Here is a 23,045-nt window from a genome sequence, read left to right on the forward strand (position 1 = left end):
AGAATCACCTAAGCCCAGGAGTTTGAGGTTGCTGTGAGCTGTGACACCACAGCACTCTACCAAGGGTGACAAAGTGAGACTCTATTTCTAAAAGAAAAAAAAATCTTAGTAAGAATTTCATGTTAAATTAATGAATTAAGGCCAGGCATTGGCTTTAAAATGAACTCCAAAATCTTATTTTATCAAAATAAAATCTCCTCAACAGGTCTGTTATTGGAATAGAAATATTTGAATTAATTATAGTCTCATTGGTCAAATCCCTACATTGCTTTCGTTTATCCAATTGCTTTTCTATCATTTAAACAATTACCCTCCAAAAGTAAGTCAAAAATCTTAAGTTCTATAACCAACTAAGGTGATTTTGAAGTTAGTTCATGCAGCAAACAGTTGATTCATCTTCTTTTAATCATCTTTGTATTCCTACTGTTTAGCTCTGAATGGCATGTTGTAGATGCTGAACAAATATTCAGTGGTGAAATGATATGTTACACCTATCTCATATTCCAATAACTAGTTTGATAGAACTGTAAATTTAACTTCTACCAATGGAACACTTTCTTTTGACTTTTAGAATATCAGTATCGAAACATGTTCAATATCCAAAGGTACATAATACACAAGGTTCATACAAAGCAAGTTTAATGTAAGTTACTGCAATGTCTCTTCTTTTGAGAACTGTTCAGAATCATAAATCCTCCACCTTTTGGTTTGTCTTTTATTTTTCACTTTTTCTTAGACAAGGACGTCAAATAGTTACATATGTTTAAATACAGGTTTGTGAAACAATACAGATTTTTCTGTAAGAGATCAGAAAGATGTGCCAGTGACAACTTTCTTGATATTTGGAGGATCCATAATCATCCAACTGGAAGTTTTCAGAAAAAATTTTGTAGACTAATTTCCAACAAGAATAAAGATCTCAAGAATTCAAACTGAATAATCCTTTGAAAACCACCAACTCAATTAGCAAAAAGACTACACTGAATTGCATAGGAAAAAAGTTTTATGCAGGCAGGGAAATACCCTCAAACTAAGAGGTAGGTAACAATGTGGCTTAATGTTTAAGCGTGAAATAATTAAGATTTCTGAAAAAGTTAGACTCGCTGGTCATCTATGTTTTTGTTTTGCTAATATCAGCTCTGACAGTTTTCCAGCTTGAATTTAGAAAGTGGCATTGCCTGCATGAATTTTTCTTTCTTCTGGTGTAGTATTTAGGAAGCAGGAAGATTTTTTTTTATATGATAGAACATAAATATTGAAACAATAACATTAGAATATCTATACAATCTTGTTTCAGGTGAAATTCTTTTTAATGTCACCTGTGGACTAACTCTTCCTGCAGGTTTACTAGAATTCCCCTCTTCTTCCATAAATACTTTCCTTTGAGAGATGTAGGTGTCTTCCTTTTTTTTTTTTTTAAGCCTTTAAAAACTACTGTGATTTATAGACTGTCTCTATCCTGCTACAGTTGGGCAAGTAATATCATATTTGCATGGGTCACTCTGATTATAGGACTTCCCTGTTTCTTGAACTAAAAGCGCAGATTTATTATTCTATTAATGCTCATAAAGTCACTCTTTTGATGAACCATAATTTCTCTTTATGAGGAGTCTGTGTGCCAGTCACCCATGATATGAGGAGAAGAATGTCCAGACTTCCAACCTATTCATATTCCCTGGAACATTAATAAAGTCTTGAAATCCTAGGACTCCAGGGGATAATGACACAGGGTTAAGTAACAAAAGGTAAATTTCAAGAAGTCAGTATGACCCCATGAGACTTCCCTCACATTTTTGGCTGTGTTTTCAGTTTTTCCATTTTAATTAAAAAATTTAAACATTGTCCCCACTGATGGAGAAGATAACCCACCAACTAGGCTTGTTTTATCTTTGTGGATAGTCTTAGGAAAAGAAATGGCAGGAGGTGTGAACTTTCTCCTGTTTATCTTAATGGTCCGCTAATGGCAAGGCATAATTGCAGTTACTTTAAGTGCCAAGTTTATTAAGGTTTTCTAAAACCTTCATCCACGATGCTTTCCTTGACTGACACAGCTTTTATTCATCCAGTTGCTTTTCTATCATTTAAACAATTACCCCCAAATAAAAACAAACAAGCAAAAAACAAAACGTCCACTCCTCTTATGCTTAATTTCTCTAACTAATCTAAGTTGGAAAGTTCAAGCACCTGTGACTTCCAAAAAGTTGAAGAGATCACGTGTATGGCATCATTAACCGAAATTTTAACCTTCCCACTTTCAAAAAGCAGGTCTATGAAGGAGTTGTGAATAGTTCACAGCTTCAAGAAGTCAGTTTGCTTCTAAACCAGAAGACTGAGCGCGTCTTCTAAAGCCCATCCCGTGGTGCCGTCTGTGGGATGGAAACTTAGCCATTGTACCTTTCCCCCAATGCACCCACAACAGAAGCCCGAAAGCCACATCTCTCCACCAGTCTCTGGGTCTCCTCGCTGCCTTTGTCCGCTCTAGACTTGGAGGCTTGGAGAGGAGGTTTAGTTTCCATGGATTGGAGCGTTTGAAGGGCGGGGCCATCTCCAAGTCCATCTCCCCTTTTTGTCCTCTTCTCCAGGGACCGGAGGGTGGAGCCAGGTCCCCCCGCGGCCGGTTCGGGAGCTCTCTATTTCGGTCGCTCGAGGTGAGTCTGAAAGGGCGGCAGCCCGTTTAATTGTAGCGCAGGTTAATTTCTTGAGTTCACCGCAGTGGTTCCGCCAGCGGCTTCCCAGGTCTTTGCCAAGTGGGTTTATGAGGTCTGAGGCGTGTTGGGGCGCGCTCGCGTTCTCGCAAAAGGCTCCTCCCCAGGCTCATTCCGCGACTGCGGGAAGCGCTTTGGTGCCCCAGGAGCCTTGGAAACCCAAGGTTTCCTCTGACCTCGTCGCTCCTTCCTCCCTCCCTCCCCACCGCCGGGTTCCCTACGCCCCTGCCCCGGGGGAAGGACGGGCCCCCATCTTAGGACTTCCGACCCAAGCCAACCCAGAAGGTACCTTCACGTCGATGAAGATTTTATCTCAGCCTTCAAAACCCAGCAGTAATAGGAGCTTTCAACCTGAAATACGGTTGTTATTTTCCCGTGGAAAGCTTGACAGAAAAAGTCCGCTTTTTATTAAAAGACAAAGAGGTAAATTATCTGCCGGGACACTGAAGGGACGGTGGAGACCTGGCGCGCTTCCTCCCCTGGCCACGAGGAATTTATGGGGGAGCGGCGGCCAGAGCTCAGACACCCCTGGGGGCCCAGTAGGGAGGAGCTCGGGGCACGAGGACTTCCCCAGGTCCCTTAGGGCCCTTGGAGGGGGGAGTCCTCCCAATTCCGCGCAAAGCCAGGATCATTTCAGTTCAGAGCAGCCTCAGCGTCTTCCTCCTCATTCTTCTTTCTCTTTGAGTCCTGTTACCCTATCTCCCTGTCTTTTCTCTTTCTCGTTCTCCGCTCCCTACTTTTTCTCTTCTCTCTCCTCTCCCCCCTCCTCCTTTCTTCGCCGCCGCACGCGTAGAGTGTCATTTATTTATTTATTTATCACCCCCGCCATCAACACCCTTTTAGGACTCCCAGGCTTTTCAATGTGAGTGGGAGGAGAAAAGGGCAGGAAGTGTTGACTGGAAAGGGGTGAGGGTGAAGTCGTGCCTCTGGGTGAGAGATTTCTGCCCAGGAATATACGGTCAGGAAAATCTTGGGACATGAGGATTTAGATCTGTTTATGAAGCCCCGTTAGCGGCTGGGAATCAACTCCGCGCGCGTCTCCTCGCCCCCTGTATTGTATGAATGTAAGAGTCTATCTTCTCGGACTGTTGTTTGGAGAGAGGAGGGGGAAGGGTCGAGTATTAAAGAGGACAATCTTGCCCTGGATCCTCAACACCGCGCCTTCACCGGATGCGCGCTCCTCAATGCAAAGGAATCCAGCAACATCCCCCAATTCAGACGCGGACAAAAGAAACTTTAATTAAGGTCTCTGCCCCGCGCGCTGCGCGTTTCTTTTTCCCAAGGCTGTTGATGTCCAACTCAAGGATCCGAGAAATAGAAATGGTACAACCAGCTCATGCCCTTGAACTTCAATCGCTCCGGACTAGCTGCATTGATTCTTTTTGATACTTAGGACCTCCTCCTGGGCAGCCCCCCCATCAAATTAAAGCCTTAGGAGACTTTCGACCCGGTGGTGGGAGCCTACTTCTTTGCAAAAGAGATAGTTCAGAACGATTTGGGAAAATTACACTAAATAAAAATTCAAGGTGTGAAAGCTTCATCTTGGCTCTCTTGTCTTCAACACCACGACACCTTATCATTAGGAGCGCTGATTGTTACTTTCCGAGCCTTCAGATGATCAGCCAGAAAGTGCAAACAACGCGGGGCTGGAGGGTGTAAAGTTATTTAAGTAGGCTTTTTTTTTCCCTTTGGTGCGCCGTCAAAACATTTCACAAGTTAGGAAAAGAAAGTGGTGGTTCCGAGGCTCTCGGAATGATGGGTTCTCTCCCTCCCCTATTCCCCCTTTCTGTATCAGAAAAGAAATAAAACGCACAATGAACCTTTATTTCAGGGGGAGAAGACTTCAAAATACGTGCCAGTAATGGACAATTTGAGCTTTTCACTGGAGATACTCACACCGCAAGCTGGAAAGGGATTAAAAAGCCCCACGTGGTTGATCTGGGTTTAGACTTGCAACCTCCGGTTCCCCATGTATGTTCTTTGCAAAGATTGGCCTCTAGATGGATGCGTGTGAGGGACCCTCTGGGGCCCAGGTTCGGCGCCCCCGGCAGGGCTGACGGTGGGAGCGCTATGAGCTGCCGGGCAGGGTCCTCACAGGGGGCTTCCTCTGCCGGCCAGGGCGGCCGGGCGCCACCGGGACGCGAGCGCGCACGCCTCGGCCTGGCGGCCGCGCTCCTCGCACCGCCTTCTCGGCAAGTCTTTATTCATCTCATCTCCCTCTTCCCCTTCTCCTCCTCCTTTGCCTCCTTCTCCTCCTCTTCCTCCTCCTCCTCCGCCGCCACCTCCTCCTCTTGCATCTCACTGGCCTGGCTCTGTGTTGCTCTGAGTGACAAAGACAATGTCCCAGCCTTAACTTTGCAACCACCTTGCCTCCTTCTGGGGTTCGGCAGGGGGAGGGGGAACAGCAGCCGCAGCCTCAGCATCTCCACCAGCTTCTTCTGCTCTTCTCCAGCTCTTCGATAATTTTCTTCCTTTTTTCCTCTAGCCTTTTTCTCTTTTCTTTCTTTCTTTCGTTCTTTTTTTTTTTTTTCTTCCTCTCTCCAGCACGTTGTTGTTGTTATTAGAAAGGCTTCGCGCACCCCCTGGTGCTCCGGCGTTTTGTGTGGCAGGAGAAGATTGTCTTCCTTCTTTCTGTCTTGCTTTCTCTCTCCCTCTGGTTGCTCATTATTCAGAGAGAGACACAGAGGGAGGGAGAGAGAGAGAGCGCGAGGGAGAGGGAGGAGAGGAGAGAGAAGAGGAGAGAGAGGGGAGAGAGAGAGAGTGAGAGGGAGCGGGAGGGAGGGAGAGAGAGGGAGAGGGAGAGAGACGGATATCTCAGGTCATCTGCAGCTGCAGCGAGTCTGAGGAGCTGAGGAAGGCAGGGAAGATGGCGATCCTCCATTGCTGAGACCCGGCAGAAGCACATGAGACTCCCAAACAACTTCCACAACAATAACCCGAGCAGGAAGAGGAGAAAGAGAAAGAGGATAAGGAGGCGGTGGGGCTGGAGAACCCGAAGCACCTCCCGGCGCCGGGACGCTTCTTCTGTAAGTTACTGCAATTAACCACCACCTCGGGGTGGTCGGAGTGCTCCGGGGAGTGGAGCGCCGGGTGGTGGAGGCACAAACGCGCTCATTCATTCGGCCAAGGAGGGTTGGAGGAGCGGGGAGGAGAGGAAGTCCCCTGCTTGGACTGGCTGTTGGAAGAGGAGAAGCAGCAAGAGAGGAGGAGGAGGAGGGGGAGGAGGGAGAGCTGGAGGGGGAGGAGGAAGAGGAGGAGGAGAAGCGAGGGAGGAAGAGGAGGAGGAGGAAGAGGAGGAGAAGGTGGTGGTGGTGGCAGTGGAGGTGGCTGTGCTTTTCCTGCTGGCTGCTCCTTCTGCTGGGGGGAGCGGAGCGCTGTGGCTTAATTAATTTCGTGTAGTTCTATGAAGAGAAGAGAAAATGAAAGATGAGTGAGAAGAGAGCTGGAGGCTTAGGACGGATGCTCCGAGTGTGGGGACAGGAGTAGCGACAGAGGGGGGCGGAGGGCGGGAGGCAGGAGACCTGAGCCGAGAGCCAGAGGGAGCGAACGAGGGTCAGCGGAGCGAGCGCTCCGAACGAGCGGCCCCGACCTGAGCGGGTGACCTCTTTCTTTCTCTGTCCCTCTCCTTCTCTTCCCCCCTCTGTCTGCCTGTCCCCCGCCCGATGGCAAAGCCGTGCGGATTGGCACCCCCCCTCTTCCTCAGGTATTTGGCTCTCTCTACCCCCCTCTCCTCTCTCCTCGAAGTTGGGATGCGGGGTCGGGATGTGTCGGGGGTGGCTGCTGCAGCGGCTGGTGCTGGTGCTGCTGGTGAGGACAGAGGCGAGGAGCTGGGGGCACCGTCCGGCTGGGGGGCACAGGTTCAGGAGCAGCTGAGGAGCTGTCTCCAGGCGAGGGGTTCAGAAGCGTCTGGTGGAGGAGGACAACGGTTTCTGGAGACGAGAAGCCATTACACACGCTTGGCTCTCCAGTGAGGAAGGGAGAAAGGAAGGCAGGGGCCTGGGGGGGCGTCTCACTCCTGGTTCGGTTCCCAGGGGTCTGCCCTCCTTCCAGGCACGAGGGGAAGCCGCAGCCGCCCCCCATTGGAGCAGCCCCTCTTTCCCTTTCTTTATCTCCCTGTCCTCCATTTGCAAGCTGTCTGCTTTGGTTCCAGTCCAGACTCCAAAACACAAAGCTCCTTCTCACGTTCATTCTCCAGGCTGTTCACCATTCCTGAAGGAACCCTCATTTTCTTTTCATTGTAGCTCCTAACCTACAGAGGGAGGGGGGGAAGCTGCCTGGAGTTCCTTTTATATTCCTCCTCAACCAAAAAAAAAAAAAAAAAAAGAAAAAAAAAGTTTCATTTTTAAGCACGCGTCTGGGATGGGGAAAGACCAACCAGTTGGGGCTCCTGGGGCTCCCGGGGGGCCGTGTCTGAGTGTCTGTGTTGGCTGTTTGGTTCGCTTTGGTTTTGTTTCTGGAGGTTGCTTGCAGGGTTTTGGAGGAAGTGACTAGTTTGGTTGAGAGCTGGGAACTGAGGCAGGTAAGCCTTGTCATGTTGTAACTCCACCAGAAAATGGAGGAGAGAGCGGGTTTCCAGGAGACAAAGCTGAGATGAGAAGTGTTTATAAAATTATGGATGTCTCCATTTTGAAGCTCCGTTGGTGATGGCTGGAGGAGGAGGCTTGCTTGCTCCTCTTTCTGTCTTTCCAAAGGGAAACCTTGTGGTGGTTCCTCACTATTCATTATGCAAGGAAATGAGGGGCTTTTAAAGGTTCCTCAGATTTTTCTCCCACTAAAGGAGTGCTTTCACAAGTTATTGAAGCGTTTGTTTCTGTTTTAAAGTAAACTTTTGGAATTTTTTTTTTCTCCTTTGGAGTGGACCTGAAGGGTTTTCATCTCCTTCGGGGAAAGGCAAAGCAAAACCTTAAACATTTCTCCTGAGGTCTGCACACAACTTTACACTGCTCCACGTCTCCTGAAAGTCACCAGGAAATGTTATTTCCTCATTGTGAAGATGGTGGTGGCCTGAAGCTGAGATTTTTGAGTTCTGGGGCTTGGTTATCATCATGCTTTGATGAGACTTTATTGTCTGGTGTGGGTTGATTTTTCGCAAGTACAATAATCATTATCATCACCTTCCTGCAAGATCTCAGAGGAACTCCTAAGACTGACTGATTGACACTGGTTTCCGGGTTCTACATTTCTCTTCAGATTGTGCCATTTGTATGTTAGGCCTTCCTTTAGGTCCTTTGTTTCCCTGTTTCCTTCTGGTATTTGTTTCCCTTTTCTGAAGTAATGGAAGTCTTCAGACATATCAGTATAGGTCCTCTTCACAGTGTCACTACAGAAACAATTTTTTAAAATATTAGTATGTCAAGGGAGAAAAGCTTATGGCCAGCTATCTTCACTTTTTTAATTGGAAGGAATTTATGTATCTGCTGGGAAGACATTTTTGTGAGGATGATTTGAAAGAAAGGACTCAGTCCTTCCCTCCGTCACATACATTGACTGGAGCGCTTCACAGATTAGTTCTAGAGAATGTGTGTTAACTAACTCAAGAACTAAACCCTGAGATGCTTCAGGAATTTATAACAGCCAACCTTGAAGATGTTGCTTTTCCATTGGGTAAGGTAGCCATCTTGAGGATGAGGAAAGATGTTGGAAGAATTTTAGATTGACTATTGAAGATAGATGAGGAGGGCTCCACGGTGGAATGAAAACTTGGAGGAATTTCAGAACCAATTAATATATTTTAAGGAGGTTAATTGGACCTTGCTTTCCACTGAGGAGAAATATAGAAAGGTACCAGCTTCCACAGAAATAAGGAACACATTGGTGAGCGACTTGTACCAGCATTTTTTTTTGCTTTGCTTTCTTATTATGTGTCAGATTTTTTTTTGTATAAAGTTCCTTATGTCTACAGTATTTTGTGCATATTGAAGTGGTTTTATATTCCAGATGTAATTATTCTGTTGAGTAGCTGGTAGCAGTGTCACTCAGTAAATGCACAATGCTATATATGACAACATCACATTTTTCAAACCAAACTCTTGTGTCATTAATTGAGGGTTATTGTTCTTCAGAGGGGTGTGAAAGGAGAGGGGAAATACATGGTTCTTTAGCTGATAATTGTCCATGGTCAATGAAGTAAAACCCTGTTTGTACAGATAAAAATGTATGGTTTTCACTTGATGTGTATGCTCATTTAAAAATACTTGTGTTCACATCTCTGCTCCTTTATTGAAAACCTAGACATCTCCAAGAGCACTTTTTAAAAAATCCTGCTTGGAATTATACCTGTCATTCATTTTTGAATGTTATCTTTTGATACCATTAGTTTTATGCAGAATGAAATCAATGTTATATTTAAATTTGCTAGTGCATATATAGGTGCTACTTGTTCAAACTCGGAAGTTCGAATGCAGTGGATAAAAAGAGTTATTTGAGAAAGTGATTACCAGGTAATTTCGCATCTACTTAACCATATATGTTGGTGTAAACCTATATACATTTTATGTTGATCTTGAAATACTCATTCTTTCATTCTTTTTTTTTTTTTTTTTGAGACAAAGCCTCACTATGTCACCCTTGGTAGAGTGCAGTGGCATCATAGCTCACAGCAACCTCCAACTCTTGGGCTCAAGTGATCCTCTTACCTCAGTTTTTCTATTTTTAGTAGAGATGAGGTCTCACTTTTGCTCAGGCTGGTCTCGAACTCATGAGCTCAAGCGATCCGCCCACTTGGGCCTCCTAGAGTGCTAGGAGTACAGGCGTGAGCCACTGTGCCCAGCCTTGAAATACACTTTCATAGTATCTTTTTTATTGTTGCTGATAGCAGGAAAACTGGTTAATTTACCTATTTCAGCAGGGAAAAAATATCTGACAAACTAGTTGCCTGTCCAGCAGTTTCACTCAACACATTTTTCACTTTGCAGCCAACTATGAGGATCTTAGTAGACAGTGTTAGAAAGCTGAGCTTTTCTGGAGGGAAAAAAATTCGATATCTAAGAAGTATTTCAGAGTTTGAGAATGTGTTCCATCTGGTTACAGAAAAGGCATCCATCTCTGACACCTTTCATCAACATGGAAAGCACCATAATATTTAAAGATTGGGTTTCTTGAATTTTTCTAGACATACACATTTGAGTTAAGGCAAGTATTTTGGATAAACCACCATGAAAGAGATGAAAAGAGTGTTAAATTAGGCATTCTCATTTGATATCAAAGCTGGAAGGTCATTTTTGTTTGGGAGACATCAAGTTCATGAGGCCCATTATGCTCTGAGAATATTACAAAGATGAATCATTATGGAGAAATATGGGTATGGTATGATGTACCCTGCTCTAAAAAATTCTTGTTGGATCTTCACATTCCATAATATTTCTCATATAGGCTTTATGTCAATCCAAATCATTGACCACATTCCCTGAGGACTTTTTTTCCTCCTTACTCTTTAGGTTTGGAGATAACTTTTAGAGGAAAAAAAAAAAATCAAAAAACTGTGTATCTGTTCTTCCTAATGAGTCTTCCGGAAGATAATAGAAGAAAAAAAAAATCCAACTCTACTAATGGACTTTAGAGTACTTGTGGTCAGTTTTCCTGAAAGAGAAGAGTGGTGATGTTGACATGGGAAAGAATTTGATGGAGCTTAATAGGGCCTAGTCTGTCTTAAATTTTGTTTCTTGGTGTTGAGACTTCTTGGATAAGGTAACCTTATGCATCTTCATTATGGCTTCTTTTTTTCAGACTTATAGTTCACTGCATCATGGGATGGTGAATTGACAAAGCTGTATGGAATATTCTGAGTTGATTACTAGAGAACACAGTTGCTATTTCATGATGCCACAGTCACAAAGTAGGAAATACTTAACTAATAAACTCAGATTGCTAAGCATCTGACAGAATAAATACATGGCGGGATGGTTGGTATATAGAATCTAAAGAAATTCAAAAGAAGTGTGTGTGTGTGTGTGTGTGGATATTTCTGTGGTCTGTTGCTAAAATCAGTGTGTGTGTGTTTGTGAACGTATCTATCTTGTGAGTTTCACACACTTACGGAGTTGAGGACTTGGAGAGAAGCATTAGCTAGGTGTTGGTGACCTATTAATTGATTATGAGAAAACAGAAAGGAGAGTAGATAATGGTAGAAAAAAATTCCTCCTCTTGTGTGATATGCCAAGACATCTGGCAGATGTTATGTTGGGCCCTAAGGAATGGACAGTTTAATTTTAGCCCTAGCAAGGAAATGGGAAGTTCTAAGCTCTTTTAATAGAACAAGTCTTCGTTTGGGGAAGGTTGCTTTAAAAAAATGAGAAAGAGAGGAAAAGAAGAGAGGCATTTAGTGTAATATGGAAGAACTCTCAGGAGCAGGGAGCATAAACTGAGGTTTGGGGGTGATGAACAAACATTATTTCTCAAGTATACATTAACATAAAAATCATAGTGGACAAAAATGCATGCCATGAATAAGGAATGTTAGGTATTGAATATTCGCCATGCTGAACTTCCAATTTGGAAGCAAGTGTTTTTTTTTTTTAGGACTTTGAGAGATCATGTATTTTAAATCTTCCTCCACTTAGATTTTACTGAAGAGGAAACTGGCACAAAGACGTGAAGTGACTTGCACAAGGTCAGAAAGTTCAACTGTAACCAAGCCAGGCCCAGAACTCAGGTTGGACGACTGCAGCCCAGTGCCCTTTCCACTACCCCACAGCCCTGGCGTTGTGGGTTGGGTTGTGAAACAGCCACTTTCTTCTTCAGGGCCCAGGGTTCTCTGAGAGGCTCTGTCACCGTATGCTGGTGGCAGGAGTATGGACTTTGTTAGTTGCATTTAACCTGTCGCGGGGAGCCCGAGGCTGAGCGTGGTTCCATTCAGGGGAAGGTTGTAGCTCCTGGGTTTGTTCCTGTGCTTTGCTTTTCATTTGTGCAGCTCTCTTCTCTTGTTGTCCTCTAGGCCTTGGGAGTCCTTTTCAAATGCCCTTCTTTGGAAGTTTGTCTGGGTCTATTGCAACTTACAAAAGTGCCCACAATTGGGCTCAGAGGATCTATTTTGCAATGTGGTACAGATTTAAATTGGCTTCTTTCAGAGATGCCATTTTGCAATACTGATGAATGGCTGAGAGGGTGAAATCCAGTCTCAAACAGTCACTGGTGGTTTCCCAGTGTTCTGTGCTCATTCAGAATGTGCCCTCCATATATCTTCTTGGAGCCCCATTTTCTCTTGCAGACCAATGGCTGACTATTTCTCATGTCCCCAATACCCATGAAATCATCTTTAAAAGAACTTGCAATAACGTGAGCAGTGATGAGAAGGTGGAGTGCTCTATGGGAAGGGGGAAATGGGTTTGCATTTCTCTCCTTTGATGAGTGAAAGTGATTTTGTAAAGAAGAGTGATGTTTGGAAGTTTCCACATTTTCTAAGCTTCTTCCAAACTAATGCACAATTCTTAATCCAGGAGGCAGTCTGCAGAAGGTAGGGCTGGATGTGGACTTCTGGCAGAAACACAGTTAACGCTGTAAACAGTTGAACCTCAGTGTGGCATTCCTCCAAATGAGTTGACTGTCGAAAATAAAATGTTCCAGAAGAACTGGGAGAACAGGAAAGAAGTTAAAACAGCATGGTTTGCATGCCAGTACTAAAGGAAGGAAAAAAATGTTTGGGTTCGGGGGCATTGGAAAGAAGATAATATTAAATTGAACTGTCTTCTGGATTTATAAAACCCAGGAGAAGTTTCTGAATGTGGGAAAATGGATTTTTATTGAATTTAGAGTGTATTTGCAGTTTCCTAGGAAGCTCTTCTGAATGTTTTTGTTCCCTTGAACTTTATATCTGAAGAATTGCACACACTGATAAATTGGAAGTCCACTGGAAACGATTTGGATCTACATTTTGTACTTGGAAATGCTCTCATAAAATTTATCTTTGTCCTAAGGACTCTTGTCCTCATCAGTTGATGTCCACGCAGATTTTTAAAGTCTTGGATGTGTTGTTGCTCCAACACAGCTGATTTTTTTTTTCCGGGGCTTAGAAACAAACACAAGGGATATAGTGATGTGGTCTGAGAAGGTGCTGGTAGTTCCCTTCAAGTGCATTGTCTTTCACTTCTGGTGAGCAGATCACTTGGTGTCTTCAAAGCATTCTTGCCTAATTCCTAGCTGGAGACATTTTTTCTTGAGTTATTCTCGGAGGGGAGGTCTCTTCACGTGCCAGGTCATGGGTGTTGGGGTATTGATTTTCTTACTTTTATGTGTTTGCTTGTTCAGTTCACTGCATGTTGCTTCTGGATATTAATAAAATACTTGTGCTGTGTCTGGCCACATCTTAGCCTCAACTTCATTCAATGAGTAAAGCCTGCTCTTTGGGGTGAAGGGAATGTTGGTAGGTACTTATTTGTTCAAAAAAATAAATACTTGAAGATGACTGTGTAATTCAGGAAGTTATTTGCTAGGATTTCAAGTAGACTTTTAACAAAGACCATGCAAGGAAAGATGGGGGTTGGGGGATTCCACTACAAACCAGTGGATCCCGATTAAAATGTTTTAGGATCACTTAGTAGGAAATTCAGCATTTGCCCAAGGTGAGTAAGCAAAGTCTTACCTTTGGATTCAGATTGGTCAGAGCACAAAAGGAGCTGGAGGCCCAGGCGAGACAACTGTGTCAGAAGTAATTAAGCCCAGGATTTGTGGAGAGGCTTATCCGCCACAGAGCCCAGCTGGGAAGGCCCACCTCTCTTCCTAAGCCCTCGTCTGGCCAGTTGAACCAGAACACAATCTCAGGCCTTCAAATTTTGGAATTCTTCTTTTCCCTATTCAGATTTAAGAAGATATCACCATTATTCTTTAGTTTTGCTCATGTCAGCCGAGGGCTTCTCTCCTGAGCTGGGAACTGCCAGAGGCTGGGGGTGGGAGCTGACTTCCTCTGAGGGAACATTCTCCCTGTTAACACTGCAAATGTGCCTATAACATTGTACTCATTGCTCCGAAAATAATTGTGCAGTGGCACAATGTGGGATACTTGAAAGATGTTTGCTGCACAAAGGTTCCAGTACTCACCTGCAGATTAAGAAATGGTTTCTAAACCATCTCATTTCTGTTGCTAATGAAAAGCTGTGGAAGGCACCCGTGAATTGGAGCTCCAGCTGCTATCATGGTAGGGGAAGTTAGGCCTTGAAAGGATACATGGATTAGCCCGTTGAAAAGCAAACAGGAGCATCTAGAAAATAGACAGGGTTGTTAAGCTAACAGGAAAGTAGGCCAAAGCATTGCTGTAATTATATGATGGAAATTTGCTGGGAAGGAGAGATTGCTTGGATGGGAGAAGGAAAAGTAGAAGAGAGGCAGGGAAATAATTGACAAGTCAAGATAGAAGAGGTCTGTCCACTGGGAAGAGCCTACAGGAAGAAGTAAGACATGACTTTTAAGGAAACAGTAAAGCAAATAGGAAAAAAACCTTGTAATTTGGTAGCTACTTCGTGTGAAATATGAAGACCAGTGCTCAGACTTCACATTCTTAGGCCGGTTCCTATTCTAAAAAATAGAATCGGGCTTGGAAGATAATTTATGTGACTTTGGGGTTGCAAATGCAGCCTTTCTGATAAAAGACAGATGGAAACTTAAGGGAACTAGTTAAGTAGGCCTTGGTGGAGATTTTCCTGGAAATGAATGAAGTGGAGAATAGAGCACAGGAGAAAATAGCTGCATTATTAATGGACAGAAAATGTGATCGTCCTCTCTCAAGTTATCCATAGAACTTCTCTGCCTACGCTCTGTATATGAGAAAAAATGAAGATCAAAGACATGTCTCATTTCAGAGGGGAAAGGAAAGGGCCATGACTACTACCTGGTGTCAGTTTGGGATTAAGCCATTTGTGTGAGCCAAGCATCGCAGGCTGGTCTGTCAATCCAGTCTCTGCATTTTAAAGTCCAAAATAAGGCCATTGTGGTCCAGAATGTTTAGCCATTCTAATCCCTAATTACATCATCCCTCTGTGTTATGACCAATTAGTCAGCAATTGAGCACCAATCATTCAACCCAGATTGTCATGGGCCTGATTGAGGGGTCCTTCGTTTGGAAGACACTGCGTTATAGCCTAAAGATGGCCAAAGATAGATGCCAGCTACAGAGTTCATTAGAACAAGGTCTTATCACCCAGTCCTCTCTAAAGACTGTTAATTAGTTTTAATAACAATAACTGGGAAGATCTGTGTGGAAGAAACCCTTTTCATTTCCGTGTCAGAGTTCAGCTGCAAGAACTTCTCTTTTTGCTGTCAATTGAATAGTTTCTGTTCTAATTTTGGGCAAGAACAATAGAAAATAAATATGATTGCTTTGTCAAGAAATTCTGCCAACTCCTCTATAGAGTAGAAATATGACACAAACCTTCAAAAAATTGCTGTCTCCTCTTCTGGATTGACCAAGAGGTAATGATAATACAAGGCCACATTTGTTTAACATTTAATATGAACCGGGGACTGCTCATATCGTAAAGAAAACTAAACTTTAGGGAGGTAAGATAATTTCCCCAAAGTCATGTAGCTGTAGAATGGAGGAGCCCGGGTTCAGGTGAAGGAGGACCCTGGCTCTCGACTGATAGAATGTGGCCTAAGTTATGGCTTCATCAGCCAATGCCTCATGTTTCTGATGGTTTATCTCTTCCCTTTGCTTATATACCAGGAGTATATCTTTGGTATTCGAGAAGGAAATCTGAGCATAATGGAAAATTAATTGAAACATACCGGTTGATGTGAAAGACATAACTTATTGTAATAGCTTGGCAAAGTGTGTAACTGAAGAGTACCCTGGTTTTTGTTCTGAGTTATAGAGGAGAGGAAGGGAAAAAAAACCAAGAGGCCACGTAGGGGGTATTTTAGACAATGAATGGTTTTAAGTTGTGTTGTATCAAATTCAGGGGAAAAAAGCAACTAACTGTTCCAGGAGGAAATAATTCTGCTTTTTTTTTTTTTAAGTAGAAAAGGTGTTTTACTGTTTTCCTTCTTAGGATCCCTTTTGAAGTCTCAGTGCTCTATGTTGGTAAGAAATGCTTTGGAAAACTACATGGAGGGACACCTGAAGATTAGTTCTAGTATCTAATGGTCATTTTTGGAAAATGGTGCAGATTGTCTGGGTGCTAACATTCCCCACCCTTTAGTGATCACCATGTGCCCTGTTTAGATCATGGAGTCATGATGAATGTTTGGGTTTTATTTGTCTCTCCCTGAAACGTTGCAGTACAGTCAGGAAGACGCTTTCATGGATGACCACAAATGCCCTGAATAGAGTAGCAAGCTGTGCTAAGGGAGATAGAATAGTTCCAAGTATCCCTAAGACATTTAGGACAGTAGCTTTTCTGTAAGACAGGCTGTTGGGCATTAATTGCTGAGTAGACTCTTAGCTCTGAAGTAAATAGTGGTGGTTTTATAAAATCTTAACTTTGCATGGATCCATTGAACGGATCTCTGGTCCTCAGGCCCATCACCAAAACCTTTGTAGGAGGATAAAAGTATGTCCTGTTTAGAAAGTGAACCAGAAAAGTCAACGCAGTCATACATTTTTACCTCTCATCCATCTCATTATCCACCAAATTTCTCAAAACCATTGTTTTCTTAGAGGAAGGACTATAATAAGAAGAAGACTCAGAAAAAATAATTATATAGGAAAAGAGAGTAAATTGAACTAAAGCACGAGGTTCTCTAGGCAGAATTTCTAATTTAGAGGAATAGGGTCTCTATTCAGCCTTAGACAGCATTGACAGTGGCCCTAAGCAATAGGACCTTCCTTCTAGGACAATCCCTATGACCAGCCTGTCTCAAAGACCAGTTCTCAACATGTTCCTTCAGTTTTCCTCTTAATTCTTTGAAGAAACCTCCCCAGGATGCCCTCAGGAACTGCTTTGCAGGAAGCAGGGCAAACTGGGTCAGGATATCTTTGTGGATGAGATGATTACTGGGAATAGGATGTTGAATTTGAAAACACGTCCAACATGTGGGGGGGCTCTGTAGAAAAGGAAGCCTTGGAGAGTCTTCCAGGGAGGTAAAGTATAAAGTGTATTTATGCAGCCTGGCAAAGGAGTGATCCATTATGTTAAAAAGAAAAAAACCATGTTTTCAAAGATAGATTCCATGCTAATATGATGTGCTAATATGATGAAAAGGCACATTGTATAGATCATGTAGGATAGCAGGTGTTTAAGAAAGCTACATGTAGCCTTCTACTTGTGTGGAAGTTCTCATGGTTCAATCCATCCTCTCCCGTGGCTTTGCCTCCAATTAGCAATTTTGCGGAAGTGAAGAGGATATGTCAGCTGTCCCTGAACATGTCCCAGTCCCATGGTTGACTTGGTGTTTGAGGCTATCTCTCTCATTCTTTCTCTGACCAGTGGCTGTAGATGGTTAATAATAAGTGAACATCACCCAGAGGTCCTGAAATTAGCAAGTGTTAAATGTTAGGTGATTATTAGGGAAAAACAAGATAATCTAGTTAGTGGGCTTAATTAGATTGTGATTGCCCGATTGCTACTTCATGATAATTATATTCATAACCCCATTTCTAGACGTCAATTACAATTATCAAAATTGACCCCAGCACAGGTAAGTGATAGCAATCTTATTTGAAGCAGTTTCCGAATGGTAAATATCTGATGTTTCCAGTGCGTTCCTGCCTAGTCCTTTTTCCTGTCTTGTGACTTTCCCATCATCTCAGTAGAAAGATCCGTGGCAGTATTATTTTATCTTACTGCCATGCACATACTGTATGGCCTGTGTTGATGTCTGCAGAAAAAATAAATTATTACATTTTTAGGAGTCAAATAACACGTGTAACTGAAAAGCAAATAGGAATAAATCAGCAAAAAGGAATCTTGAAGCATAAAAATCTAAAATTGGTTGGACTGTTTCTTTCTCAGCACATGAAACCTGTTAAGTAGACTTAATGGGATTCATTTGAATAGATCCGTTACTTTATAAGGCATAACATTAAAACGTAAAAAAGAGTCATCTGAGTTTAAGAAAATGCTTGATCAATGTGATCATTAAGGTCTGAGGAACTGTAACTATAGAGCGAGAACTTTGACCTTTACATTCCCTCTTCCTTTCCCCCAAATTTGTGAAACTTACTGCCAGTGTATTTCAGTATAAAAAGAACATGTCATTGCTGGGGACATCATTTACTGTTTATCTCCCCAAAGAAGGCAATGCTTTCTAGGAAATACAAACAACAACCTGTGTCAGAAGGTTGTTGACACCGTGTATGTCAGTGTGACACCGTGACTCATTGGGCCAGATTGTCATTTGGCAGCCATCCCTTTCTGACATGCAGTTGTATCGGAAAATAATACACTGTTAGAGGCTAAACTTCCATGCAGTTGATCTGTCTGAAGAACAACTAAGAACTTAGCTCCTGGATATATTGCTTTATAGGATGACAGCTCTGATGGCCATTCCAGAAAAAAGAGTCCCAAAATTGCTTTAATTGGTTTGAAGGGTAGACAGGGCCCTAGCATTGTTGCATAGATTCCCAAAGGGAGGACTTGGAAGGTGACTGTAGGGATGTTCAGCAATGAGGTATGTAGCACTTTTCCCCGGATGTTTGTGAACTTCCTCGTCGGATCTCATATGTCTTTGTATATATGTACATATCCCTATACCTAGAGATAGGTAGATGACAGATTGATAGATAGATAGATGCTCTTTGGGTACTTACTTTTTGCTAAAACACAAAGAATGCAAATTTCTACCTAGTAGATTTCTAGGAGTCTCTATTAAGAAAGTGATGTGTGGGTGGTGTTTGTGGCTCAAAAGGGTAGGGCACCAGCCCCATATGCCGGAGGTGGCAGGTTCAAACCCAGCCCTGGCCAAAAAAAAAAGAAAAAGAAAGAAAGAAAGTAATGTGTAATGAGTGGGGTAAATTCTCTGGGACCTGCACAGCCTTGAGTTTAAATTTATCTCTATCCTTTCATAGCTGTGTGACCTTGAGTAAGTCGCTTAACCTCTCTGTCCCCATGAGTTCCTCTTCAATAAAAGGAGTGTTGTAATAATATGAATCTGTAGAACTGACCTAAGGATTAAAAAAGAGTACAAGAGTCATGGTTCACAATGAGCGCTCTTTCCTTACTGATAAGAGAAACTGAGGTAGAGGTCTCCCAGGGTTTTGCTACATTCATCTGTGGTCACTGTATTAATTATTTTGTCCTTGATTTTACACTCAGTTTTTAGAATCCTGCCCGTTCAGAGCTGTGCTGTGCCTGCTTTTCCAGCATTCCTTGCTGAGGTTGCCTGTTCACGGGGTGAGGATCGGCCACCGCCGGCCTGGGACATTTGAGCTGATGGTGTGTTTGATTGTGGACGCAGCCATGCTCTGTATCACAGAGTGCGCGATCAGTAGGAATCTGTAAACTACCGAGAGAATGAATCCATTTCCTCTTGGAAAAGGGCTTTTACATGATAAAGCGCCCTGAATCTTGACCTTGTAGAGATATTCCCTGGAGTGTCGTAAGGGTACAATTTTTAATAAACGCTAAGTTTTTTGAGCTTTTTGGAAGAAAAGTGCTCTTATTGTTCCTACTGTTTGGTATCTTTCTGGCAAAAATGATTTGCCCAAGGAAACTGTACTTTCTGCAAGGAAAATATTGACTATGCTGTCTTATGTGATATAAATGTTGTATGCCTCTTTGTTGTTTTACTCCTAGATAGTGATTTCTGAGCCAGTTTGAGGACAGTCCTGCAGCCTGGCTTAGAGATACTTTGGTTTTCTCTTTGCAAATGACTGTAGCCCACGTCCTCTTGGTCCTACTGAAGTACCATAATGTCAGAAGCTTTGCGCTCTGAGGGGGTAAGGAGGCTAACTTTAGAGTGTTTTAAGGGTACATGATATTTCAAAATGTGGAACTGTGTTTATAGGGCTTATCTAACAGGACCTGCCTTTCCAAAACAACATTCCTTGGTGACTTCGCTGGAAGCAGGTAGTGGTGGTGGTGGTGGTGGTGGTGGAGATGCTGGTGGCAAGGGTAAAGGTTCTTTGGTAAAACTGTATAGTGATTTTTCACCTTAAGTAAATTATTCATGAAGCGTTTTTCTGTTTTTCCCATTTTGGAAATTTCCAGGGAGACAAAGTATCAGAGGATTATTATTATTCTTATTTTTAATTATAAAAATGTTACAGTTGCCTCTCTAAAATTGTGTCCAGAGCTATTTGAGGAGGAGAGAAAAAGCAACCGTGTACTTACCACTGCTCAAATTTCTAGGATTCTTGAGAGATTTTTGGTTTCAAAAAGGTAGACCCCACAATTAAGACGTGGAGGAGTAGCATAAGTGAACACCTTCAATGGAGTGAGAAATGTGGGAGGAAAGACAAGGAACTGAAACCAGGATTTCCTAGGACTCCTGAGAGACTGGGGGTGGGAAGGTTTTCCAGTTGTTCTGAGATGTAGGGAAGGGAGGCGTTTGGAAGGCAGGCCACTTCCACGTGCGTTCAGTCGCTTGTGTGTTGTAAGGATCCTTACTTAATCTCTCGCTGCAGAACCACAGGAAAGCGCTTGGCTTTAGAGAATGACCTGAATTCACACCCCTTCCCAGCTCTGTAAACTTGGGTCAAGCTCCGGCTTGTTTCTCTTCCCCCAGTTTCTTATCTTTAAAATGGAATTCCCTCTCTGGCGGTGGCTAAGAGGCATAATGTATGTAAAGCCCCCAGCACCCTGCCAGGTGCCCAGTAAATGGCCACCTCTGCAGTTTGTTTGCAGTGACCAATTAGTGGCCACCCGTGCTTCTGGCACAGATGGCTTGCTTCTCGCCATTCATCCGAGGCCTGCTTTTGCATGCCTACTTAGCAGTTGTGGGATGATGATAGAGTTGGAAGGAATCTAGTGTCTTCATTATCATAAGATGTGTTTTATAGAAGCTGCTATATTTAAGGAATATGTGCCTGTACTTCTCTTCATTCAGCAGACATTTATTGAGCGCCTTTTGAGTACCAGGCATGCCTGCCTGCCGGTGCCTCGGTGGTCAAACCTGGGGGATGCGAGATGTGTGATCTCTCTCCGTCAGAGTTGTGTGAGGCGCTTTGTTTTGGTAATTGAGTGATTATGATGGAGATAGATGTCCTTAGCCACATTAAAATAGCCTGGAGCCAGGGGATGGGAAACAGTGACTTAGCCTGTGGGGAGCTGATTCTTGTTTAGATGCACTCATGTCTGTGTCTTTGTGTGAACTTATTTACAATATAATCTGCTAACCATGTACTGAGTGCTGCTGCGGTTCATAATCTGGCAGATCATTTAAATATTTACTCCAAAATATCTTGTTCTCTGTTGGTGTGAAGTAGAGTTTCTAGTTATTTTTAGGTCATTTTCATCTTAGCAACCCTGTTGGAGATGAACCAGACACGCTGCTATAAACTGTCCCCACATTTGGATAGAATTTAATAAAGTAAAGTTTAATGGTTGGGTCCCAAGAGGCAAACAGACCATCTGGTTAGCAGAAGGTTAGGTCAAGTATTGCATGGCTGCTGAGAGGGCCACAAACCAGCCCCGACGCACTGGTAATGTGTCCAGTTGCTGAATGCATTAAGCATTGAAATGGTGCTTTCAGGTCTGCCGAGCCAGCAGTTCTGTTACCACCGCTGTGACGCAGGAGATAATTCAGCTGGGCAAGCGGCAGCATGGGGGTGGATCTACAGTACAGGATGTGTAATGTCAACATGAAGGATTGGAGCTGGCAGAAGGAAGGGAAGCAGTCATTTCATGCCAGTGCAGGAAGCCTAGAGAGATGCTTCCCACCCCCCTTGCTTCTTGTCCTCTTCTGGAGCTTTCACATTATGTGTTAAATGATTACCTTGTGTATGGTCCATGGCAAAACTTCAGCTGATTTTTCTGCCTCTTTTGGAACCTGTCAGCATAAACAGAGTAAACCACATTCCACACATATGCAGGGCGGGCAAAGGAAGGAGTTTGCTGCACAGACTGGGAGGAGGAGAAAGGGCTTCATTAGGCAGGAGCATCTTTGTGCTTGAGATGGAATCCCATTGTATGTCTCTTTGTGCTCAGATTTGGGGCCGGCCATCCATTCAAAGGCTGCAATCATCTCAGAACATTGTGCTGCAGCTGTAGCCCGTAGAAGGCTGCAGAGTGGTTCCAGTGATTCTGCAGAAGCTTAGCAATTACATAATTGCTATGTAACTGGAGAGAGCCATCAGGATGGTCTAGTTCTCCTGGAAAGAAAGCTTCTGCAATTTGAGGGGTAGATTGTTTTCCCTTGTTAAACCTGAAAGCTGATGAGCAAGTACATCAAGCCACCAGGCTGAAACCCGGTCTCCTCCTGGCATGAGAGGAAAGAAATTTACAAGTACACTTGGCTGGACATTCAGCGGACTTCACAGCTGTGTTAAAGGGAGAGAGCGCGACTCACTGACCCTTGGACTAGGGGATCTACATTTCAGTGAGCACGATATCTGACTTGTTTCTAATATGGGACCCTTACATTCTGCATGCGTGTAACACATGGAATGTTATAGGGCTTCCCTAGGAATGGGATGAACGGAGCTGTCGGTCATCATCAAGAGCTGTCTCCATTTTTGCTGCTTGTTGGGGAGGATTTTCACAGCCTCTCCTGGAGGAATCCTAGCCTCAGATGCATAGCGGTGGAAGCCCTGCAAGACCTGACTCTCATCCCATGTTCCTAAAATGCCGAAATCTTCTCAGCACCAGCCCTTAGTGCAGTGCCTCATCAGCCCCAGGGCCGGGCCAGAGTGGCCAGTTTGTCTGTGAGGACCTCACAGTGCATGAATGAATTCCTTCTTTCAGCCGCCTCACTTATTTTCCATAGCTGAGAAAACTTTGAGGTGGCGTTGGTCAACTAACTGTAGGTGCGAGGGTTGCGTTGGCCCAGTAAGAAATCCAGGCTCTATTTCATCTGGTGTAAAACAGTCATCTAAAATTAGCCACATCTCCTAACCCAAGTGTGGACTCTCTGTTTGTTTATGTTAAGTAGCTCTAAATTTCAGCAATCCTGCCTTTCTGGAAGTCGGGTTTATGGAGCTGCTAGAATAGAAAGAGTGATTGTCAGGGTACATTTTTATTAATGACATAAGTTGAGCCTTTTATAAATGTGATTCTCATCTAAGGCTCTCAGTTTAAATGTGTTTGTACTCATAACTTCAGTATAATGGGAGAATGAAACATTTTGTCCCTTTGTGAATTAAAAAGGAATGTCCAGTAGGATTCTGGACTTCAAGGTGGATTGGGTCCACAGATTCCCAAACCTGTCACTTTAACACTTCTGCTTTACTCTGGACCTCTGGGGTTTAGCTCGTAAGGTTGATAGATGCAAATAGTTTCTTCAAGAATTTTTATTCCTATGACACAATGTTGGCCG

The 23,045-nt window shown here is 43.5% G+C and overlaps 2 protein-coding genes across 2 annotated transcripts in view; one reads left to right on the top strand and one right to left on the bottom strand.

Annotated features, from left to right (window-relative positions):
• Positions 1–2,381: 2,381 nt before the first annotated feature.
• Positions 2,382–6,785, bottom strand: LOC100947626 (homeobox protein engrailed-1). The gene is given in 7 exon segments (XM_012802311.2): positions 2,382–2,405; positions 2,407–2,447; positions 2,450–2,628; positions 2,630–2,812; positions 2,814–2,902; positions 2,904–2,958; positions 6,427–6,785. Coding segments are annotated over 7 exon segments (930 nt in total).
• Positions 5,473–23,045, top strand: part of ZNF462 (zinc finger protein 462) — a 141,805-nt gene continuing 124,232 nt past the window's right edge. The window contains exon 1 of the mRNA XM_003785204.2: positions 5,473–5,731. The gene's annotated coding sequence lies outside the window, so the exon portion shown is untranslated. The remainder of the gene's footprint in view (positions 5,732–23,045) is intronic.

This window comes from Otolemur garnettii, unplaced genomic scaffold (genome assembly GCF_000181295.1).
Source record: "Otolemur garnettii isolate 467f Iridium unplaced genomic scaffold, OtoGar3 scaffold00014, whole genome shotgun sequence".
Lineage (NCBI taxonomy): Eukaryota > Metazoa > Chordata > Mammalia > Primates > Galagidae > Otolemur > Otolemur garnettii.